The sequence below is a fragment of the Lepisosteus oculatus genome, chromosome 8 (genome assembly GCF_040954835.1).
Source record: "Lepisosteus oculatus isolate fLepOcu1 chromosome 8, fLepOcu1.hap2, whole genome shotgun sequence".
NCBI lineage: Eukaryota > Metazoa > Chordata > Actinopteri > Semionotiformes > Lepisosteidae > Lepisosteus > Lepisosteus oculatus.
The window spans coordinates 5532701-5553050 of record NC_090703.1 but is presented as its reverse complement, the minus strand read 5'-3'; the positions used below and the strand labels follow the sequence as shown (position 1 = coordinate 5553050).

Below are 20350 nucleotides of genomic sequence, written 5' to 3'. Positions count from 1 at the left end.
CACCACTCTATAGTACATAATCTGGAACAAAACTGATGTCATCGCACTAACATCCTTAAAGCACCCCAACAATGCAATCACATTACTGGGTCATGCGTGTATTTCAAAAACCTCAATCTGCATGCTGGAAATGACAAACCTGTCTCGGGTGTATCCCAGCTTGGGTTCAGTATAGTTAATAATGTCCTCAGCTGTCCATGAAGGGGACTGGTTCCCACACAGAATCATCTGCACCTCTTCATGGCTGAAGGAGCTCAGCTTCTCCATGGGGAAAACTCTGTTGAAGCCATCTTGGAGAAACAAGAAAAACGTTCTATAACAAAACTCAGTAAGAATCCTATTTTTTTAAATGGGCCTTGATCTAAACAGTTTAATTGCATGATGTTATCTCTTATAATCTTACGGAAAAAACTGACTCACTTCTTTAAAAAAACATTACACCATCCATAATTACTCTTCGGATAATTCTAAAACAATGTAATGACCTGTACCTTGATCTGTACAGTTAATGATTAAAAAGGAAATGTTAAAATAACCTTTGTTTTTGCTTTATTAAACTGATTGGGACAGACTGGAAGAAAACAGGAAGCACTCAATAATAGAAATATTAAAGACAAGGATACCTCTAAAAGACTCCATTTGTTTCTGAATTCCGGTATGCATACAGAAGTCAAACATTAGTTCTACATATTCTTCTGCATTGTCAATTGTCACCATCTAAAGGAAAAACAAAGCAAGTTACTCTAAGAAGCCATATGCTTTCAACCTCATTTTTAAGTATTTTACTGAATATATGTACCTCATCTTCTCCGTTGGGTTTCAGATCCACAGCTGTGAATCCATGCACTTTAGATGAAGGGCAAAACTGGAAGTTCAATCTGAGTGAGAAAAGAAGCCATGTTTGACTTTTTCAAAGAAGTAGCTCATACCACTACCCCTTGCGATCCTTTCTTAAATAAGAACAACTAATAAACTAATAAGAGGCTAATAAGATGGAGATAATGCACTTTAATTTTACCATCCAAGTTAACAAAAATCTTGATACACAATCATTTCCCAAACACATCTGAAATGTGCTACACAACACTCTGGAATGTGGAAAGGCTGCATGGTTCACGAGGCTGCTTTTAAAAAATAATCTTTTAGCTGATAAATGAAATACATAGACTAGGGCTATTCTTCCACATTTCATTTGGCATTACACAGACAAGCCCGTCTCACCCCAGATCTTCAATGCTCAGAGCTGGCCCCGAGCCGGACGGGTTCTTCAGCATGAGGTCCTGCAGCCTGGTGTTCTTCTCATCCTCAGTGAGGCTCTTGTTAGTCAGTATCTGGCGGCGCATTACAGCAAGTTCTTTTACTTCCTTCAGGAATTTAGCCCTGTGGGGGTTCACCAGCTCAAAGTCCTCCCAGGTCAGAATGCCATGGTACCAAGCAGGTGGTTTGGGTTTTGGCGGGTCAAGAATAAACTCCGATTTGGAGTCTTCATCAAAGCTTCCTACGGAATAGGTGTCATGACCTTCCTCTGTAGATGCTTCGGACTGGATTTCAGAAAAGTGCAAGTCCGCATCACCCCGGGACTCATACAGCAGTTTGCTCATATTGCTTTTAATGTCTCCCATGCACATTAACTTGAAGAAAGGCTTGGAAATTGGCAAGTCCACCAATCGGTTATCCTGGATGCACTTGGCCAAAAATACACCCAAGAAGAGGAAGAGTTTGCTAATTCTGTCCAGTTCGTCACTATCCTGGGGGAAAGGGGCAGGGAAAAGTCCACAGGATCTCTGGACATAATATCCGGGGGGTTTAAGTCCACCTCCAAGATCAACCTGAAATATCAATAAGGGTAAGTTTAATTAAAGAAAATAATTACAAAACCAAGATTATATTGAAGATTTACAAAGAAAATGGTTAAATTAAAAAAAAAAATCAATGGAAACATTCTCGGCATCCCTCAACCAAAAGACAACAAAACCAGTACACAATTTTTCTTGGGATAACTTACCTGGCGAGATTCGTCGTCTGGGAAATCGTCATCACAAAGCCAGACTCCCAGAGATTTCCTCTGAAACTCTGCTGCTACCAGAGCATAAAACTCTAATGTAGGTCCCAATCCTGTTCCTTCTTCACCCAGAAATTCCACCTGGGGAGGAATTATTTGAGAAAACACAGATTTCTCATTAAACATTAATTCTCAAGTCCTCTTTACCCACATAACAGAGTGCCAGAAAAAAAACAAGAATCACAAAGGTTTCAGTAAAACAACGATGAAATCTGAATAAAACTACGGCATGGAAAATAAAAATCACCCTTCCTCTCGTGATGCAATGTGTGACCTTTTAAAAGGATGCAAAGGAACAAGTAATAGGTTTATTCCATGCTGAAAAAAGGAAGAAAGAGAACACAACGTTTCGGTCGTGGAGCCTTCTTCAGGTGTGTCTGAAGACACACACCTGAAGAAGGCTCCACGGCCGAAACGTTGTGTTCTTTCTCCTTTTTTTAGCATGGAATAAACCTATTACTTGTTCCTTTGCAGCCTACGCATGCTGATGCAGCTACCCACCTTGACTACTACCTTTTTAAAAGGATGTCTAGCCCTTTAAATCAAGATCGGCTCAACTCAGTAGCTTATTTACCTCTAAAACAGACTTCCTGTCAGCATGAATTTGCATGACATTTTCTGCCCACTCCATCATGTTGTCTCCCCGGGGGACCTTCACCCTCTCGTGCTTCAGCCGGCCCACTCTGAATTCCCCAGGGTCGTCTCTCCTCACCGCGGTGGAGGGCCTGGAGCGCTCCATTGTAGCCTCGCGCCTGTTCTGGAGCCACACTATCGCCCTGCACAAAGACATGTGGCCAATGGGAATGAATTCAGATTTATGATAAGACCTCAATAGCACGTGGCACAAAAGATGCAGGTTCCCCCCCCCCAGCCCACCATCAGTACATGGCAATATTGCTCTGCATGCATATGATAGTTGAGAAGTTAATGCCATTCAAGAGCTTCTCATCGTACGAGTGACTTTTCAAGTACTCCTGCAATAAATCTACATTTAACAAGCCACAACATAACTCCCTGGCACTTTATTAAATTTATTCACACACTACAGAAATGCAAATCTTTTAAACAATGTTACCAAAATTGATTTTTATTAATATTATCCTTACCGTGAGGCTCCAAAAGCTGTGCAAGTGAAATACAGTTGTCTTGTTTCAAAGGGTATTAAGAATGGGCACTTGCTGGTTAACTGTTCACACCAGTCAGGCAATGCACCGCTAGCCAACGCCAAGGGCTCCTAAATTTAAGCACATACAGTTAGGAAAAATGCATTGTACAATATGCTGAGATATCACAGAATAACTAGACTCTGAAAACTTTCAATAAATTGCTGCATACAAATAATAAATCAGGCTAAGACAAACATAATAAAGTGTACAACATTCTTCATTAAAAAAGTGGTCATGCCTTTTCACAAACCATGGGTATTGTTATTTCTATTCCCAGTGTTCGTCAGTGGTTCATTTGTTTGAATACACCGCTCTTCTCAAAACGTTTGTAGGGTTTTTAAGAAAAAAGGTGTTAAAAACAGCACAACAATCTGAATTAAGAAATGCACAGTATAATACCTCTATCTGTTGCAGAATTTTGGTTGTGACTTTTTTACTTGTGAACTCTTCAGGCGAGACATTAAACTGAAGTTGTTCGTCAGGTTCTGGTAAACAGAAAATATGGTCACTACAGCATAAGAAATTACATGTAAGAGTGTAGCAAACAATGGTTAGAACATGACAAATAAAAACAAGCACATTCATGAAGTCTAAAATTGAGAAAATTATTGATGTCATCAAACATCTGCACATTCATAAATACCTAATTGGACAAAAACAGTCAACAACAATCCTGTGAATTAAGCTCAAACATAAGGGTGTTTCTCCCTTTAACTAAAATCAAAATCCCATTTTAATGTTTATTCAGTTTAGTAGGTCATATGCACAAGTGCAATGAAATTCTTACTTGCACGTATGCTCCAATACAAAGACCGTTAAATAACATACAACTCATTTGAACCATGTTTCTTGCTCTACCTTCTTGAAGTGTCCTGGTCGAGTAAGGATCCCCTGCAATAATATAGAGAATCCGGAGCAACTGCAGCACATCCTCCACACCACAGGCAGTCTGTCCGCTTCCTGCTTTGGCCTGAGCCTGCTCACGGGCAGAGCTCAGAATATCGCAGGTCTGCAGGGATGACAGAGACCCTTGGCTCAGTGCAGACGACTTGGAACCATGCTCAGAGAAATCCTGCAAGAAAAGGACAGCAAGAAGTTTTAAAACATTCAGATCAGTTTTTAAAACATGACCACCTCAACACAGCTTACTTAGTACTAACAATTACAGATTTGTTTTGAAAACCTCGGATGAACGTTTGGTTGGACGTTTATTAAATTTAGCATTTTATTTCTTTACTACTTCGGTTAAAAAATACTGCAAACAATCCTTAACATTGTAATCAACCCCCTCTAGTGGTAGTCATGTTTTCCATTAATAAAATATTTAGCCATTAGAATTTTAGACACACATCCCCTCAGGTTTTTAATAAATGCTAAACGTGAAAGCCTCTCATAACCAGCTTTACAACATCAAAGCTAACATAGACAGGAGCATTGCCTGCAAGTGGCTAAAACAAGCACATGGCTACATTCAAGCAAGAAAAGTGTGAAAAAAATATCCAGATGCCATCATATACCTTGTATGCAGCTATGAGCTGAGAACAATTTCTGTTTTTCCTAATACTTTTATTAGTGCCGGTTAATTTCCAGCGGCGAAGGAAAGTTGAGTCTGCATTCTTCTGCAGGTAGGTTATCAAGTCATTCTTTGGTAATTCATCAGTGCCAAGGTACTGTTCCACATGCTCTACAGACCAGCAACCCTACAACAGGAAGAACCAAATGTTGGTCTTTCCTGATTGTAAAGTCTCACGGAGTACACATGCATTACATCAAAATTACCACTATAGGGCCATGCAATTATCAATTATCAGTATAAACTTCAACGACATCCTTATTAAAGGTTAGTGAGGTTTCTGTCTATGTAAAAAGGAGCATTAACATTTAACAGCCACAGAAATACACAGCCAAGAGTAAATGTATTGGAAAGCAAGAACTAAATGATAATTACCATCTTTCCACTTTCTTTTCCTTTGTCGGAATCCTTCATTTCTCTGTACATTATCCTACAAACACAATGTTAAAATTTAAACTCGCGTTCTTGAAACAACAATGAAAATGATTTTAGTGCGTGTAGCTCACAGTGGGCCCCACGTGTGTTTCACGACATCCCCAGCAGAAAAACGAGAAACTGGAAAAGAAAACTTACGTGTACGTAGGCTCCCAAATACGCCTAAGCTTATCCGATTTCACACTGCCGTTACAGGAAAGCTGCAGGAGCTTCTGTACATAGTAGAATATAGTAGACTTGTAGTTTGAGAGAGGTAGTTCAACTTCTCTTGTGGTTCCAAGACCGGCTACCTTCAAGATAAGTGCTAAGTGTGGGGACGGTGCACATTCTACTTCCTCCAAGATCTCTGACCGAGGAGTTCCTGTAAGTTATAATTCAACTGTTAAGACCAAGCGCACCAACAAAAGACAAAATCAACTTCTGAAACACGCCCGTGAAAGATTATGATAAGCTGATCTAGGTACCAAGCATCTTCAAATTCATATGCTACACGTTAATTTTTAGAAATCGGATATCTGCGCATTACATGCTTATTCTGTACTTCTTTACATGTATGTACATTGATTAGATCCAGTTTCAAGAAAGCCTGAATTTCTCAGTTTGAATATTTTTTACCATTCTCTCATTATGTGTGGCTGTTTGTTAGGCGGAGATCGAACACACCTGGAGGTGGTATTTCCAGATCTGTCGTTTGCTGCACGTTTGTCCGACCTGGTCTTGGATCAAAAGCCGGAACCAATGCAGAAAACTGACGCTTCAACACAAAGTCATCATCCCAGGTCCTGCGGCGACCCCCTTTGGTTTCATATTCCTCTTCCTCCTTAGAAACACAATGTTGGAGCAATACCTTTATAGTCATGGCTGCAACTAAATTCAGAAAATAACCATTTCTAAATTAAAAAAAAAAGATTTCTTCAACTTTCAGAACAATTCACTCAAAATCCTGTTACATTTTTTGTTGTCAGTGTTCCATTTTTAAAATAAATGTACAATAAAAAATACTTCATTACAGTTATAAAGGAAAGTCACTGTTAAGTTCTTCACTTTTACAGTCAAGCAACACCGTGCACTGAAAAATAAGGGAAGAACAAAATACGTTTTACATACATGCATTTAAGAAATGCCCAAATTCAACCACCACAAAAATGACATGTTTTACGCTATTCATAAGAATGTGAAAACCAAGGTTTACCCTGGACCGTACCAGAACTTCCTCATACTCCTGGTCTTCCTGATTGTCATCTTCATTCTCATCGTCATCCTCATCTGGCTCAGGCAAGTCCTCCTCATCATCCAACTCTGCCAGTAAAGTGTTTGCACGGCAGCTGTCCAGGAAATCTGCAGAGGCCAAGGCAGCTTTACTTACAACTTGGAAGATTCAAAACACACAGTTAATAAGAATTACTGACAAGACAGGCATGGGTGAATGAATGGACAAGGACAGGACACCAACAAAATCGACAATTACAAAAATAAGGAAAGAAAATCAGGCAAGGAGAATGTAATAGTGTGGAAAAAAACAGGAATTAATGTTTTAATCCTAGATATAGCCTACCATATAAAGAAAACTCAGCTTCCTGACCTGTGTCGCTCTCACTAGAAGTCGAGGTCAGGCTGGTCGTCAGAGTGTTACTGAGCGACTGGCCGACGGACAAACCTGTGGTTGCCGTGGCTACATTATTGCTGCTGGTTACTATGGAAGTTGACATTGTAACAGTTGAGGTGGTACCAGTGGTAGTGAGGTTAGGAAAACTCTGCGCACCCATGAGAGGAGAAGCTGCAAACAAAACCGAAAAAGCTGTTAGTTATAAAAAAAAAAGCAGGTATTAAAAATGTGCTAAATATGCACGTTCTGCCATAACGCGACAATCTGCAATTCAGGCTGAAACTAGGCAAAAGGCAAATCTTCTCAGCCACGGAAAACAAAACTTGCCTCATTTGACACTTTTTGATGCCTCTGGGCATTTCATTTTATTCTTTATCTAAAAATGTATTTACTGTTAATTAGAAAACAACTTATTTGTGAAAACAGGAGTATGATTTAATATCCCTCATAGCCTACCCTGCTGTAGAGTCTTCAATCTTACTTGGTAACAGTGAAGCATGGTAAACAACTTAGAAAGGTTTTTTCACTAGGGAAAATTGAAGTTCAGTTAAAGTACTAGATTAATTAGGCAGGAAAGCACAGTTGCATTACAAACAGCATTTTTAAAAGCTACTCCCAAACATCAGAAAAAATATTCAGCCAAGGGTTACAATTCAAAGTTCAAAACCAGTAATTATTCTTAAGTGGCAATAGTGGTTATTCAGCGTTACTTCTTAAACATTACTCTCAGGTTAGTGTTAACATTGAAAGGCAGCTTTAAAGTGAAGGCACAGTGCCACAAATGACTGCCAGCGGGAAAGGTTGTTTTCTAAAAGGGTTACGCATACACTTAAAATAAGATGACAATAAGACCACAGCTGAACAGTACTCACTGGCAGTGCTCATGACATTCCTTCCCAGAGTATTAGTGTTGTTGTCGCTGCTACTGCGGCTCAGGTTCATGTTATTAGTGGCATTGGTGCGGGACATATTGGGTGCTCTTCTGACAAATGATTCCATCAGGCTGGCTTCTCGAGAAGAAAGGTTTGGTACACTTGCACTAGAGCTCATTGGCGCCCCGGCAGCAAGCAGTGAGCTGACTGACAGTCTGGTGTTGGCCGCAGAGCAAAGCGGGCGCTGAGACGTAGCTTCCTTGCTGGAGGACTCGGAAACGGAACTGACATCTGGGGAGCTGATGCTGACAATCCCCATAGAGATGGCTCCCGATTCTCCAGTGGGTCGAACCGCGGCATCGGCGCCCAGTTTACGGTCTGCGTTTTCACCCCCCGTGTCTGCCGTCAAAGTGCTGGTGCTTGCGCTGGACGCAGACCCCCCTTCAGCATGGGGGCTGCTGTCCGCCGCGGACAGGACCACAATCGGCTCGTGGCTTTCTGCGCTAGGGGCCGTGCCATGCTCCAGTACACTTTCAGACCGCCGTTCCAGCTTGGCTGAGCTCAGACTGATATCACTGCTGCTGGCCACACTACACACAGAGCTGCTGCTTCCTTTCCTGCTAGAGGAGCTGGCCCCAGCCGTGGCCGACTTGTCCGGACAGTTATTTTTCACCAGGCTGCTCCAGGACTGCGCTGGGCCTGAAACAGTGGATGAAACAGGTTTGGGTGACGGCGCTGACTCAGGGTCGTACCCTGGCGCAAGCTTGAGGTCAAATTTTCCTTCTGCACCCATACGGTAAGAGTTTGAGCCACCAGCATCCCAGGTGACATCAATCCAGCCTGGAAAGGGACATGAGTTTGTGAGACCCAGCAGAGAGCAGACAGCAGCAAGTCAGACAGCAGCTCAGCTTAACACTGGACCAAACATTATACTTCTAATCACATCACTCCTCTAGAATAAGGGGAATGCTCCTCAGAATAATTCCTTTCACTTCCCTAATACCTGTGTGTTTTAATAAAACTTACAGACTATAAGAGTAGCAATGCTGTTTTCATATAAGCCCCAGGCTTAACACCTTGAATAACATTGAAAAGATTGGGATTTAGACATGAAATCAGCACTGTATTTTTCCTTGATATGGAAAATTCAATTTTCAACCACATATACTCCTTAAAACATTTCTGAAGGAGTAAAAAACTGCAATTTGGAAATGGAGCCATTAAAATAAAATGATCAATATCATTAAGTGCCTCAATCAACAGACTGATACACAGCATAGTCTGGTCCAGGTGAAGCAATGAAATAGAAACATGAGTTACAGAAAATGACAAAAAGCCAAGTAGAATATTGCAAACGCCAAGCTAAAAGCCACTCAGAAAGAAATGGAACTGAAGTATTTCCATCAAAGTAAACAAAATTGCAATCAAGTCCATTTGTTGCTTGCAAAATTGTGACATCAACATGCACTTAGCTGATTAATGGAAATAAGTCATTAAAAATCTTAAACATGAAAATGTGACTGCCCAAAGATCCAACTGCAATGAAGAAAATGCTTAGTATGAAAAGGTTACCTGTTAAGTGTAGGGGAAAAAAGACCTTTAAAAAACTCAAAAATGTGCTCAAAGTTCAGTTAAGAACAAAAAGGAATTGTGGAGGTAGCATAAAAAGACAAAAGAGAAAATATTAAATGAAATTGCGTGTAAGATGATGAATTCTGGTCCTTGAAAGGGAATTTAAAGGATTCAATTAATTTATCATGCTTGAATAGCAACAGGAAAATAAGCTTTGCCTTATGTACAAAGCTTGTGGGGAAAAAAGAAAAAATCCTTGATCACATAACATTTGCAGTTACATGCACACTGTAGACCAGAGCTGCCCCACTCCAGTCCTGGAGGGCCACAGTCTAACAGGTTTTGTGGGTCTCCTTAAAAATCAGCAGTACCTAAAAGCTGGGAAAAGCTGGTGAATTCCAGTCAGGGCAATAATTACTTCAGCTGGCTCATTAAGTGCTGAGCTGGAATGAAAACCTAAACAGACAGCAGCTTTCCAGGACTGGAGCTGAGCATCCCTGTCATGGAGAAGGGACTGAACTGCTCTTTAAACCATGGAGGGATTCAAAATCCTATAATCACTGAGTAGAAATACACATGTCCAAGAATACAGTACTAAACAGGGTCATTAATTTATGCACCTAAATACAGAATGAATCTACTCTAGGTGCCAGGTTTTAAGAGATGCAAAGCTTTCAGAGACTGCCGTTTTTCTTGGTTTTAATGAGATTCAGAGGAAAAATACATTTCTGCCCATTATTCCTCTACAAATTGTTTTTGTAAAGGTACAATGTGACACGTAGATGCACTGTTCATTACATTCTGTGCATTATTGGAGTTACTTGCTTTACTTTAAATACATTGAAGGTAAATTGATAAAAAAAAGCTCTTTATTAAAATGTTATTCATTTAGGTCCAATCCTATTGGTCTAATTATCCAGATTTTACTGGATAATTTTACAGCAATAAGGCCTCTCTGGATTATATCCAGCATCTATATACCACAGTGATCACAGGGCCATTGCAGGTAGTGGTTTATACACTCTAAAGGTATTCCACACTACTGTAATTCACTGATGAAACCCAGTTATGGCATGTCAGACTGGTATAAAACTAAATTTAAATCTGTTTGATACCCTAAAGCTCTGATATTCACTCTTGATACTGAAGAGCAGTCATATCTTCTATCACAGAAGAATTATTCCACTATGGACTCTAAAATGACTATCTAAAATCAGTCATTTATTTTGTCTATATTACTACCAGTTTTAGATTTCTACTCATTATCATTAAAACCTGGAAGACTGAGGCCATGGAGGACTAGGCATGAATACCATTGCCTTGAACCTTTGAGATATCCCAGTAACATTTAGGACAGTCTGATACCCAGTTGCTAAATCGTAAACAATACCATCCCTTGGTCCAAAGATGCTTTCTAGATCGCTTCTTAAAAAAAACAAACTTAAGTGTTAGAAACAAAAATCACCACCATCCAAAACACACCCACGGCGCATTCCTATCGCCTGTCCTCACCGTTGTGCGCCTCCCCCGTCACCGTGCCCTCTCCTGGTGGGTTCCCATCCTGGTCCCTCCACTTCCAGTCAATACCCCGGACTACACGAGCTCCCGGAACAATGTACTTCATGACCTGGGAGCGAAACAGACGCCTCTGTCTCCTCAGATTGGCTTCGGCTTCCTTCACAGCCTTGCCTGTGACATTTAAGTTAGTGGATAAAGCACATCATTATCAGACTAAGACAATCGAGGGTGGCTTTCATTCTGACAATTTAGAGCATTCCCAGTTACACTCACCTAACTGGTCTTCACACACTCCGCTGACAGTTCCGTAAAGCTCCAGCCCCGACAAAGAGAGGTAGTGAGTCTGACCACTAGCATTCTTTCCCATTTGCTTTATTCTTATGTGTCTCCAGCCCTGCTTCTCATCCTTAGAAGGGTCCAAGGGCCATGTAGCTGTAGACCTTTGAAGTCAAAGACGCACATGGCATTCATTTATTCATCAATGGCAGGTAAAAGCAAAAAAAAGACTTGTCTCACGTTTTGTCAATGAATTTTGCCCGCTTCACCCGGTAGAACAATAAATGCCGCAATTATATTGACGACCTGTTCCGGGATAATTAAATTACACTCAGCACGAACTGCGAACAATCGTTCGGTATTTACCATGCTGCAGCAATTGAGCACGAACATTAAGGCTTGATGTACACATTTGTTTCTAATTAAAATAAAAAATGTTTATATCCAGGTTACCATTTAGTGACGTACCAAGCAAAATAAAGATTACACACAGAAAATGAGCATTTATAGGTAGGGGCATTTTTTTCTGAACAGTTTTTAAATTGGTGCCTAAAAAAAGTACCTCAAATCACAAAACTCTCTCAAACCCTCTGCATCATGTTGGCAAAGGACATGAACCACAAACGTTGGTGGTACGTGGAGGCACAGACAGTCATCTGTGCCTGCAGCAGAAATGAAGTACCAGACTCATGTATAACACACTACTCCTCTCCTTCACCCACCACCTGCTCTCAAAACATTTTGCCTTGTAACAACTTCCTAAAATTTACTCACTGTAAATTTTCTGTACATAATATTGCTTTCAAAAGCCTGTACAACCACATGAAATAGGCAGAACACTTTCAGAAGATGCATCTACAGAACCAAATGGTAAGACAAAGAGACTTAACTGTACTTGATGGAATGGGTTCATTAGCTTAAAAGGCTGAGATCATTATTTGTTCACTTAATGAACAATTCATAGATTCTTTCAAGCGCTCCCTGTAAAATAGTTTGTCAGGCGCATGTATTTCTTAAGATCAATTCTGTACAGCTAAATACACTGTTGGTCAAGCAATGTCATTCAAGACTATAATGAGAAACTAGACACCACAAATGAATGAATGCTCCAATGATCTTCAATCCACCTCTTACAAAGGGGGCAAGCTAGGAAGATAGCTGCAAGCATAAGGATTTGAAAAATCTTTATTTTGCAATATAACAAGTATATAACTAAAGAGAACATGCCAATCTTTAGATGTTTGTATGAGTATCTGGGAATGAGGAATGCTGTTGATAGAACATTCCAGCTAAGCTACGTTGCAGCCTAGTACACTTAAAAAAACCTCAAGGAAACATCATGCTTAAATCTGTTCAATAAAGGCATATTTTCTCTGAATTTCACTAACCAACACAGACATTTCTTTGTTTTTAAAATCGAATTCTCTTTACCCTCTATTTTGACATTCAACTGAAAAACGCTCAAATTTCTGGAAAAACAATCAGAAAATTCAGTTACCCAAATCTAATTCATTTTACATCTGTTGTTGCCAAAGGTTAGCAAGGAATTCAAGAAAAACATCAAAACCCCACCATGCTCTTTTCAAACCTCTTATATGGAGAGAATGGCTCAACTACAGACGAGATTTATAACTGGTAACCCCGAGCACCACTATTAAAGAGAGAGATCTAAGCAATTACTGTTGCATATTTTAGATTTGAGAACATACCCTGGCTCATTGAGACTACAGTCATCCACATGGGTGTACAAGGTCGTCCAGTTCTGTCCATCCTTAGACACCTGAAACACCCAGTTCCTCAGAGCGGAGCGCCCATAGCCACGAGCGTGTCGTAAAGTGTATGCAGAGGGAATCACCCACAGCCCAAGGTCTAGTGCAAACCAAGCGTTCTTATCATCATTGGTGTGGCAGTTAAGGGCTGAGCTGTCTCTGCTTAAAATGTCCTCCAAACGCCCATAAGGTAGATTTCTCCCTTCTGATGAAGTCACCACCACAAGTCCATAAGCAGCAGGATTGACCCATTCATATGCAGTTCTGAAACAGTAGCAGACTCGCAGTGAGAATCTGACGCTGGGCAATCAAAATGTGGTGTTACTATTAAATCAATAAAAATATAACAAAACTACAACAAACTTGAAAGGATTGAGGGAAACAGTAGGAAACATTTAAGAATTCATTTATAGGGAACGAATACACAAAAGCTTGTACATTGTATGATTTAAAATGACAACATGTTCTTTTTGAAGAGAGTGACGCTGTTCAAGGTGGGTGGTCAATCGTCAGTATACCGCCCACACTGGGGGGGAATTTTTCTGAACTAGCCATCAAAAGCATTTGGCCTTTGCTACCTAAAAAAAGTGTAGCAGCCACTACATCCCTTCTTTTCTCACAAATAACAGAAACATTGTTATTTAAGACCATTTTAACAATGCATTCAGTTCTGCATCTAGCCACCCACTTCTGAGTAATAAAACATCTTTCAGACTAGTCATTCTGCCAACCGGATGAGGTAGGCGCTCAAACATTGTTCATAAATATTTCATTAGGTCATTTAGCATCAGCTCCCGTACTTTAGTACTGTTCATGTTGCATCGTAAAACCTAACACTTGAAATATTTAATCTGTCTAGTTCCATTAAAACATTTTTAACAATCATCTTACTTTGCATTGGTCCCAATCCAGTACACGATTCCATTCTCATCAAAGTCATGCTGGTGCCTGAATGTAAACATCTGTCCCTCGCGCAGCTTTCTGACAAACACGAAGGAGGACCTGTCAAAGTCATACCACTGCTTTGCCACCTGAGGAAAAAAAAACACCATTCGTTTAGCTCCGGAATGAAACCATGAATGAACTTATGGTTAATAAATTCATCAATACAAGAAAAAATACCATTTTGAGGAGGTACTGTTCTAAGGACTCCACGGTAGCCAGAGGCTCCATTTTAAGCATTCTTCCTGTCCTGTCAATCAAAGCTGTCTCACCAGGGGCACGCTCCAGGCGAAATCTCAGTCTTCTAGTTAGAATCTAGAACAACATTCAGACAGTTCATGCAGAAAAGTCTATAATTGCACTGCCTAGCATTATTATTCTATTTATCCACAATGTTAAGCATTAATAAATACTTATACTTTAAAGAGCAAAACCAAAAGGCAAAAATATATTTTCATACAGCCTGATGACTATCAGGTGTTAGTTTTAGACATATGTAGCTACACTTTTTCTGCAAGTAAAGATGTGGTGCTTTAATAACAGATTTCATACCCTAGTCAAGGGTGCAATTAGATTAACAGTAATGCAGCAGCAAATCTGAACTGCAGTTTCTCTTGCACCTAAGATCTGTTTTGATGTCTGACAATTCAAAAACTTTTCATGCACAAATGATCTAAAGGTTCAGTCATTGCCGGGAAAATGATTAAACCTAGTGCCCTCTTTATCTTTAGAAATAAACTGACTTCCCTGATGATATTCAAGTCATAATACAAACATCGATGCTTAAGGTTTTGTAATGTCCTGTATATTTTACCTGTAGATTATATGTAGATCCTGGTGTATCATACAAGTGAAGAGGAAGCCTTTCAATTGATTCCAAAACTGCAATAAGCTTTCTAATTAAGGCAACTGCGGGTCGACTGAAGAAAAAACAAAACAGTATATGAGACGCTGCTTGAAAATCAATGCAAAACTTATAAATGTTGCTTTATAAAATGGATTAAAACTACCTTTCATCATCTTCATTTTCACTAAATGCAGTTTTGAAAACATTGATTCTTTCCATTAATGGCCTACAATCATGTTTCACCTCGAGATCCACACTCTATTGAGAGAAGAGAGAAAAGTTAAAGGCGGCAAATACATAAAGTAGTACAAACGAACAAATGTTATTTAATACTCACATTGTTTAGTACTGTAAAAAGTGCTTGCACAAGGCCACTGCTACACATTTCATAGGGAGAGATGGTGTTTTCATCCTTCAAAACCACAATTAAGTTTTCCAAAGCAGTCTTCATTAGATCTCGCCACATGTTCTCTCCCTCAATACACTAGGAAAAAAGATTTTGCTTATTAACATTCTTCAAGGACTGTAATTATATTTTTTGTGATGTTAATAAATTATGTTCACAATAATTTATACTGTTGCAATGTCTCAATATACTACATAAATACTCCTTAACCAAAAAATCTATCCAATATATCTATTTCACACATTTAAATTACAATTTTTTTACTTACCTGTCTATTTGTATGGAGTTCCCATGCAGATTCCAGCTGGGTAGCAATGTTCCTCAATGTGACTACAACTCCTCTTGGCATACTCTCGACAGCTTTAAAATGATCATCATATAAATCCCTCGCCATGGTTTTCACCTTGGGAAGAAGAATACTTTTTCAGAACAATACTGTTGTCGATGTTATGCTTTGCCACAATTCCTAGAATTCTGGATATCCTGCATTAGTTACAGTAACACTATGTAATGAAAGCAACACTACATTACCTATATCTATAGGAAACATTAGCTTAAATCTCTTCCATGGGTGAAATGTAAAAACCATTCGTTTTGTTCATTATAACCAAGAAAACAATGTTCTTTTTTGCTGAGCTACAAAATACACATCTGTGGGAAGCATTAACAATGACATTAAAGAATAAGCATAACCAAATTACACTTCTACATAAAGCGCTGGGTCTAGATTTTAGTTTTAGTAAAAAGCATATAACAAATGAGTCCTCTTCAGTTTACAAAATTACCTTCTGTTTAGTTTTCTCTAATTTGGATTTAAGTTTCCTTCCTCTTTTTCCAGTCCAACCGGTAACGAATTCCGAACCTTGAATTGCCAGAACAGAGAAACCAAAATCAGAACACCGGATATTTCACGGCTTGAAGAAAAAAAAAAAGTTTACATGATATTCGCAGCGCTAACTCCAAACCTTACCTGTCGTTCTTCTCTCCACACACTTACCTACAAACTTACCCAGGGATGTTTCTGCAGTGAAAGAATGCTTGGTCCCTCTGTTGGACTCGAAGACAAAGCCTGGCAGGTCCTCTTTGAGTATGGTAGCCTGCTGGCCATCAGAGTTGTGGATTGCGATTTCCCCTTCCTTCAGGCAGGTAAGAGACCAGTTTCCCACAGTGAGTTTGGTCGGCCCCAGAGCTGAAAGAATAGGCTGGCTCGCGGTTGCAGGTTTCACTTGACTCCGTGCTCTCTGCAGCTTCTCAAGAAACTCGCTTCTGCTCTCTGTTCAAGACAAAACCATTTCAAGCGGAATGAGGCGGGTTGCTCTGCATCCAGTCATTTGAGTATCCAACCATATTAACACATCATGCTTACACAAAACGTGGCTACACAACAAAGTTGATAGAGAGAACTGTAGACTCCATGTTTCCAATCGTTGCGTTGTCTTTTTTTGTAAACAGAATCATATTCCCCCAATTAAGTCATTTTATACCCCGGTTCTAAGGTATATTAACTCCACTTTCTTTTGAAAAAGACAGCTATTGTTTACTAGTCCAACTACAATCATAAATGAAGGTAAAGGTAATCTTTTCAGAACTTATCTTTGCTTAGTAAACAAGGTAATTTAAAAAGTAAGGAAAGAACTGTACCTGAACTATCAGATCCACCTTCAGGGCTCCCGCTCGAGTACATGGTGGCTAGCTTACCATCGAGAATAAACCTAAACCAGCCGTTGCTGCCGTTCGACAGCTCCAGGGCAGCCGCGTCACTCCAGATATACAAACAGTCTCGCCCTCGAATGATAGACCAGTCCCTCCAATGGTATGGCTTCCCCTGCTGGATTTCTTTGGCATCTTCCTGGGGCTCATCCTCCTGTGGGAACATCACCACTTTCGAGCTTGCACACCATAATGTAAGCCAACATGTCTAGTTTTGCCCACGAAACAGACAACCTCCACTCATCTTCTACAACGGGGCTTTCATCGTCACACGGTCCCCTGGTTTTCATTAAAGCTAAAGCTTCTCGGCTTTGCTTTCAAAAGAGAAAACGTCATGGTTTTTGACCACTGATTGAAAAGTTTAAAAAAATTAAATCAAGAACATGGTTTCTGAGGCCCAGAAGGACATGTTAAAAAAATCAATGATTCTCGATCATTTTGGTGGATTTTGTTTCAGGATTGGGAGAAACGTTGGTGAAGCAAACCCTCTAACTTACTGCTGAGATACGTCTGCTACCCGACAAGTGTTTAACAGCTGTGTTTAGTAAAACTCGTTTATAATCCTGACAGATTTTTCTTAATTTCACTTTAGGCATAAATCCTATTTCAAAAGGGCCTTTTACCTTCTCCGGCTTTGACTCTTCTTCATTCTCATCGTCTGATGTCGGTCCGGCCAGGGTCGACACCTTGTTAATAACGCCAAGGCGGGCCAACTGGTCTAAGAAAACATCTCCACCTTTATCAACCAGATCTCTTATGATCTGTAAAGCCAGTAAGTGTCCATCATCGTCATCCTAAGGGGAAAGTATTTCACATTTAGCCAACCAAAATGCACTTTGATCAGAAAAACAGTTCTTACAAATTTATTTAATGGACCTCTATGCATACCAAGGCATAAGGCTTAATTTCGGCAAAACAAAAATACTCCTTAACCTTCATAAAAGTATAAAGTTTCTGGGAAGGACACAGTAAATCTTCAGAGCAGCATGATTATGTAGTAAAGATAATAAATGTCCGTTCACCTCCTGGTCAAGAACAGTTGCTGTGATCTCGACTAATACTGTAGGCAGATTATGTCCGGCATCAGAATCACACACTTCTTTCAGAAGGGCTTCTGAGCAGTAGTGGATCATTTTCCTGATAAGGGCAAGGCTTGCTTTCCTGTTTAAAAAAAAAAGTAAATACATGTAAAGACTGAACTCTGTTAATTTCCACTTTAGATATGCTACAATTTCCACATATTCTTTAAAATAATTTCATGTCGCATGTATTTTTAAAAGGTATAATCCTTATTTAAATTCAGAATTTGTATGTATAACATTTTTTCAATTAAGAACTATTACTTCATTGCCTGATTTTTTACCAATATTATGGGTTTTGTGAGGGGGGGGGGAAAACCTCTGCAATCCAACCAGTCTGATAACGGATTAAGAAGTATGCTTTTACCTTTTTCGACAAAATAGAGGAATCTACAGAAAAGGTACATAGATTAAATCCTCACTTTACACAACTCAACAACTCCAGAACATGGACAGTAGAATCGAGGACAATAACATGCCTGTTATTATCATAATCCCCACAGTTGCTCCCCCTTATTTACTCAGACTGCTAAAACATTAAGTCAAAAACTATTCTTTTAGTTCCCATTTCTAGGCGTGACAGAAGGAATTTAAAATTGGTTTACCTTATTGAAGGGAGCATAGTTTCTTGGAAGGTCTGTGCAAATACTGGAAGCAGTCTCTTCAGATATATGGGAGCCATTTCAGGGTCACCTTTTGGTTCATTGCCCTCTTCCTCCTCTTTGTTCACATCTTTCTTCTTTTTGTCATCACCTTTATTGACTGGGCACATCCAATCACCTGGAAAGCACATCATTTATGTTGTAAAAAACAAATACATGCTCAATTAACATGGGCTCGCCAAGAATCAGAACGATTGGACTGTTTCTATCATCACATTAACTTGCACCTTTTATTCAAGTAAGGAATAGGAAATTTGCTTGCGTAAGCATGTTTTACTACTTAAGAAAGGAAAACTTAAATCCTAAAACCACTTAAATATAATTAAAGGGATCATACAGCACCTTACTGAGAAGGTGTAGAAAAAAAAGTATTTCTTACAATGTTTTTTCCTCATGATAGGGGAAGATAATGGCCTACATGTTAACTGACCGCAATGAAAGATCTTGTGCATTAGTTTCAAAAAGCGATTTGAAAAAAAGTTTCCCTTTCAGTAAAATATAAATTGAACCAATAAATATTTTTATTTTTAACACAAGCAGGTGCCATATAATCTTCGCAAGTGAGTACTGTAGAGAGGTTTCTTGGAAGCAGGCAACATTAATGTTTACTTTATCAGAGGCATGAAGAAGTGTGTGTAAATGGCCTTATATAGGATGTCAGGACATGATGGAAAACAGAAATTCAAAGCCTTTGAGCTTCTTCATGAGAAACTGAAAAACAGGGTCCTGATCGCTTTTGAAATATATCAATGTTTTTTTATTAAAGTTTGCTTTCTGCTGTGCAACTAGAATACAAGCAAACAGAGCCGTGCTCACCTGGAGACTGGAGAATGGCAACTACCTCACTATGCCCTCTCTCTCGCGCTTTATCTAAGGGAGTTTTACCATCTTCATCTCTAAGATCTGGATTGGCTCCATGGCGCAGCAAAGTCTGCAGGGAAAAAAATAAACAAATTTTACACAATATCTCAGTTCTACAACTTTGGCTCAGCAGTTGAAGAAACTAGAAATTTCCTGAGGTTTTATGCAATTGTAACAAAACATGTAGAACAGAAAGTATGCCAACAGGGGGAGCTTTAGCACTGTACCTTTGCTACCTGGGGTCTTCCAAAGCATGCTGCATAATGCAACGAAGACGACCTCTGACCGCGATTGACATCAGCACCTCTTTCACACAAGAACTCCACCTGGGAAACAAGCAAACAGCATTGTACACACTTGTTTATTTCAGTTAGTGTAGTAAACCATAAGAACAAAGGTGGTCATTAGCATGGCATGACTAATTAAAAGTTACTTCAGAGTTCAATTGTCGGGAAGCTTCAGAGGAGATTATGCAAAAAGCCCTCTTTTGTTGAGCTAGTTTCTATAGTAACCAAACTCGGCAGAGGATTGCCTTTACTTGTTGGAAAGGCTGTGCATCATCTTCAATGAGTTCTTACAAGCAGCTTAGTAAAACGCACTTATAACCTCCAGCTGTCTTAATGTCAAACAATGAAGATTTTTTTCCCTTTGGCTATTTTCCACAGTACAACTTGTAAAATTTGTCAAGCGCACAAAAAGTTAAAGCTATGATTAGGTTAAGAGGCTGTTGTACAAAATATAATTGCATTACTCAAAACATCAACGAGCATGAAAAGCTTGGTAAATATCAGTCTCTACACAAAAATCAAAGAATAGCAGCTTACCATTTCTTGAGTACCAAACGCAGAGGCCCAATTCAAAAGGGTTTGTCCTACATCATCCATGAAATTTACTTCAAAGGCTAAAAGAACAATTTTTAAAAATCACCTAAAGTACTTAGATGTTTAAAAAATGTAATTGTATCATGAGGTACTGAATCAAATTTCATCTGCTT

At 39.4% G+C, this 20350-nt stretch overlaps 1 protein-coding gene across 10 annotated transcripts in view; it reads right to left on the bottom strand.

Moving 5' to 3' along the window:
* The window catches only part of hectd1 (HECT domain containing 1), a 31938-nt gene that overhangs the window by 2416 nt on the left and 9172 nt on the right, over positions 1–20350 (bottom strand). For 2 of the 10 annotated variants that reach the window (XM_015350143.2, XM_015350142.2), the window contains exons 7-40: positions 20181–20257; positions 19584–19682; positions 19312–19426; positions 18439–18613; positions 17777–17915; positions 17378–17548; positions 16686–16908; positions 16042–16317; positions 15830–15906; positions 15313–15447; positions 14976–15122; positions 14802–14896; positions 14606–14711; positions 13972–14106; positions 13741–13880; positions 12790–13113; positions 11078–11244; positions 10799–10975; positions 7715–8554; positions 6792–7013; positions 6429–6574; positions 5900–6056; positions 5375–5597; positions 5177–5231; positions 4746–4928; positions 4087–4300; positions 3628–3713; positions 3169–3296; positions 2637–2838; positions 2006–2143; positions 1222–1829; positions 800–878; positions 624–717; positions 140–290 (exon numbers count right to left, since the gene is read on the bottom strand). In XM_015350143.2, the coding sequence (XP_015205629.2) occupies positions 140–290; positions 624–717; positions 800–878; positions 1222–1829; positions 2006–2143; positions 2637–2838; positions 3169–3296; positions 3628–3713; positions 4087–4300; positions 4746–4928; positions 5177–5231; positions 5375–5597; positions 5900–6056; positions 6429–6574; positions 6792–7013; positions 7715–8554; positions 10799–10975; positions 11078–11244; positions 12790–13113; positions 13741–13880; positions 13972–14106; positions 14606–14711; positions 14802–14896; positions 14976–15122; positions 15313–15447; positions 15830–15906; positions 16042–16317; positions 16686–16908; positions 17378–17548; positions 17777–17915; positions 18439–18613; positions 19312–19426; positions 19584–19682; positions 20181–20257 (6304 nt within the window). The remainder of the gene's footprint in view (positions 1–139; positions 291–623; positions 718–799; positions 879–1221; positions 1830–2005; positions 2144–2636; positions 2839–3168; positions 3297–3627; positions 3714–4086; positions 4301–4745; positions 4929–5176; positions 5232–5374; positions 5598–5899; positions 6057–6428; positions 6575–6791; positions 7014–7714; positions 8555–10798; positions 10976–11077; positions 11245–12789; positions 13114–13740; positions 13881–13971; positions 14107–14605; positions 14712–14801; positions 14897–14975; positions 15123–15312; positions 15448–15829; positions 15907–16041; positions 16318–16685; positions 16909–17377; positions 17549–17776; positions 17916–18438; positions 18614–19311; positions 19427–19583; positions 19683–20180; positions 20258–20350) is intronic. The other 8 variants (XM_015350145.2, XM_015350147.2, XM_015350146.2 and 5 more) reach the window with 8 other exon arrangements.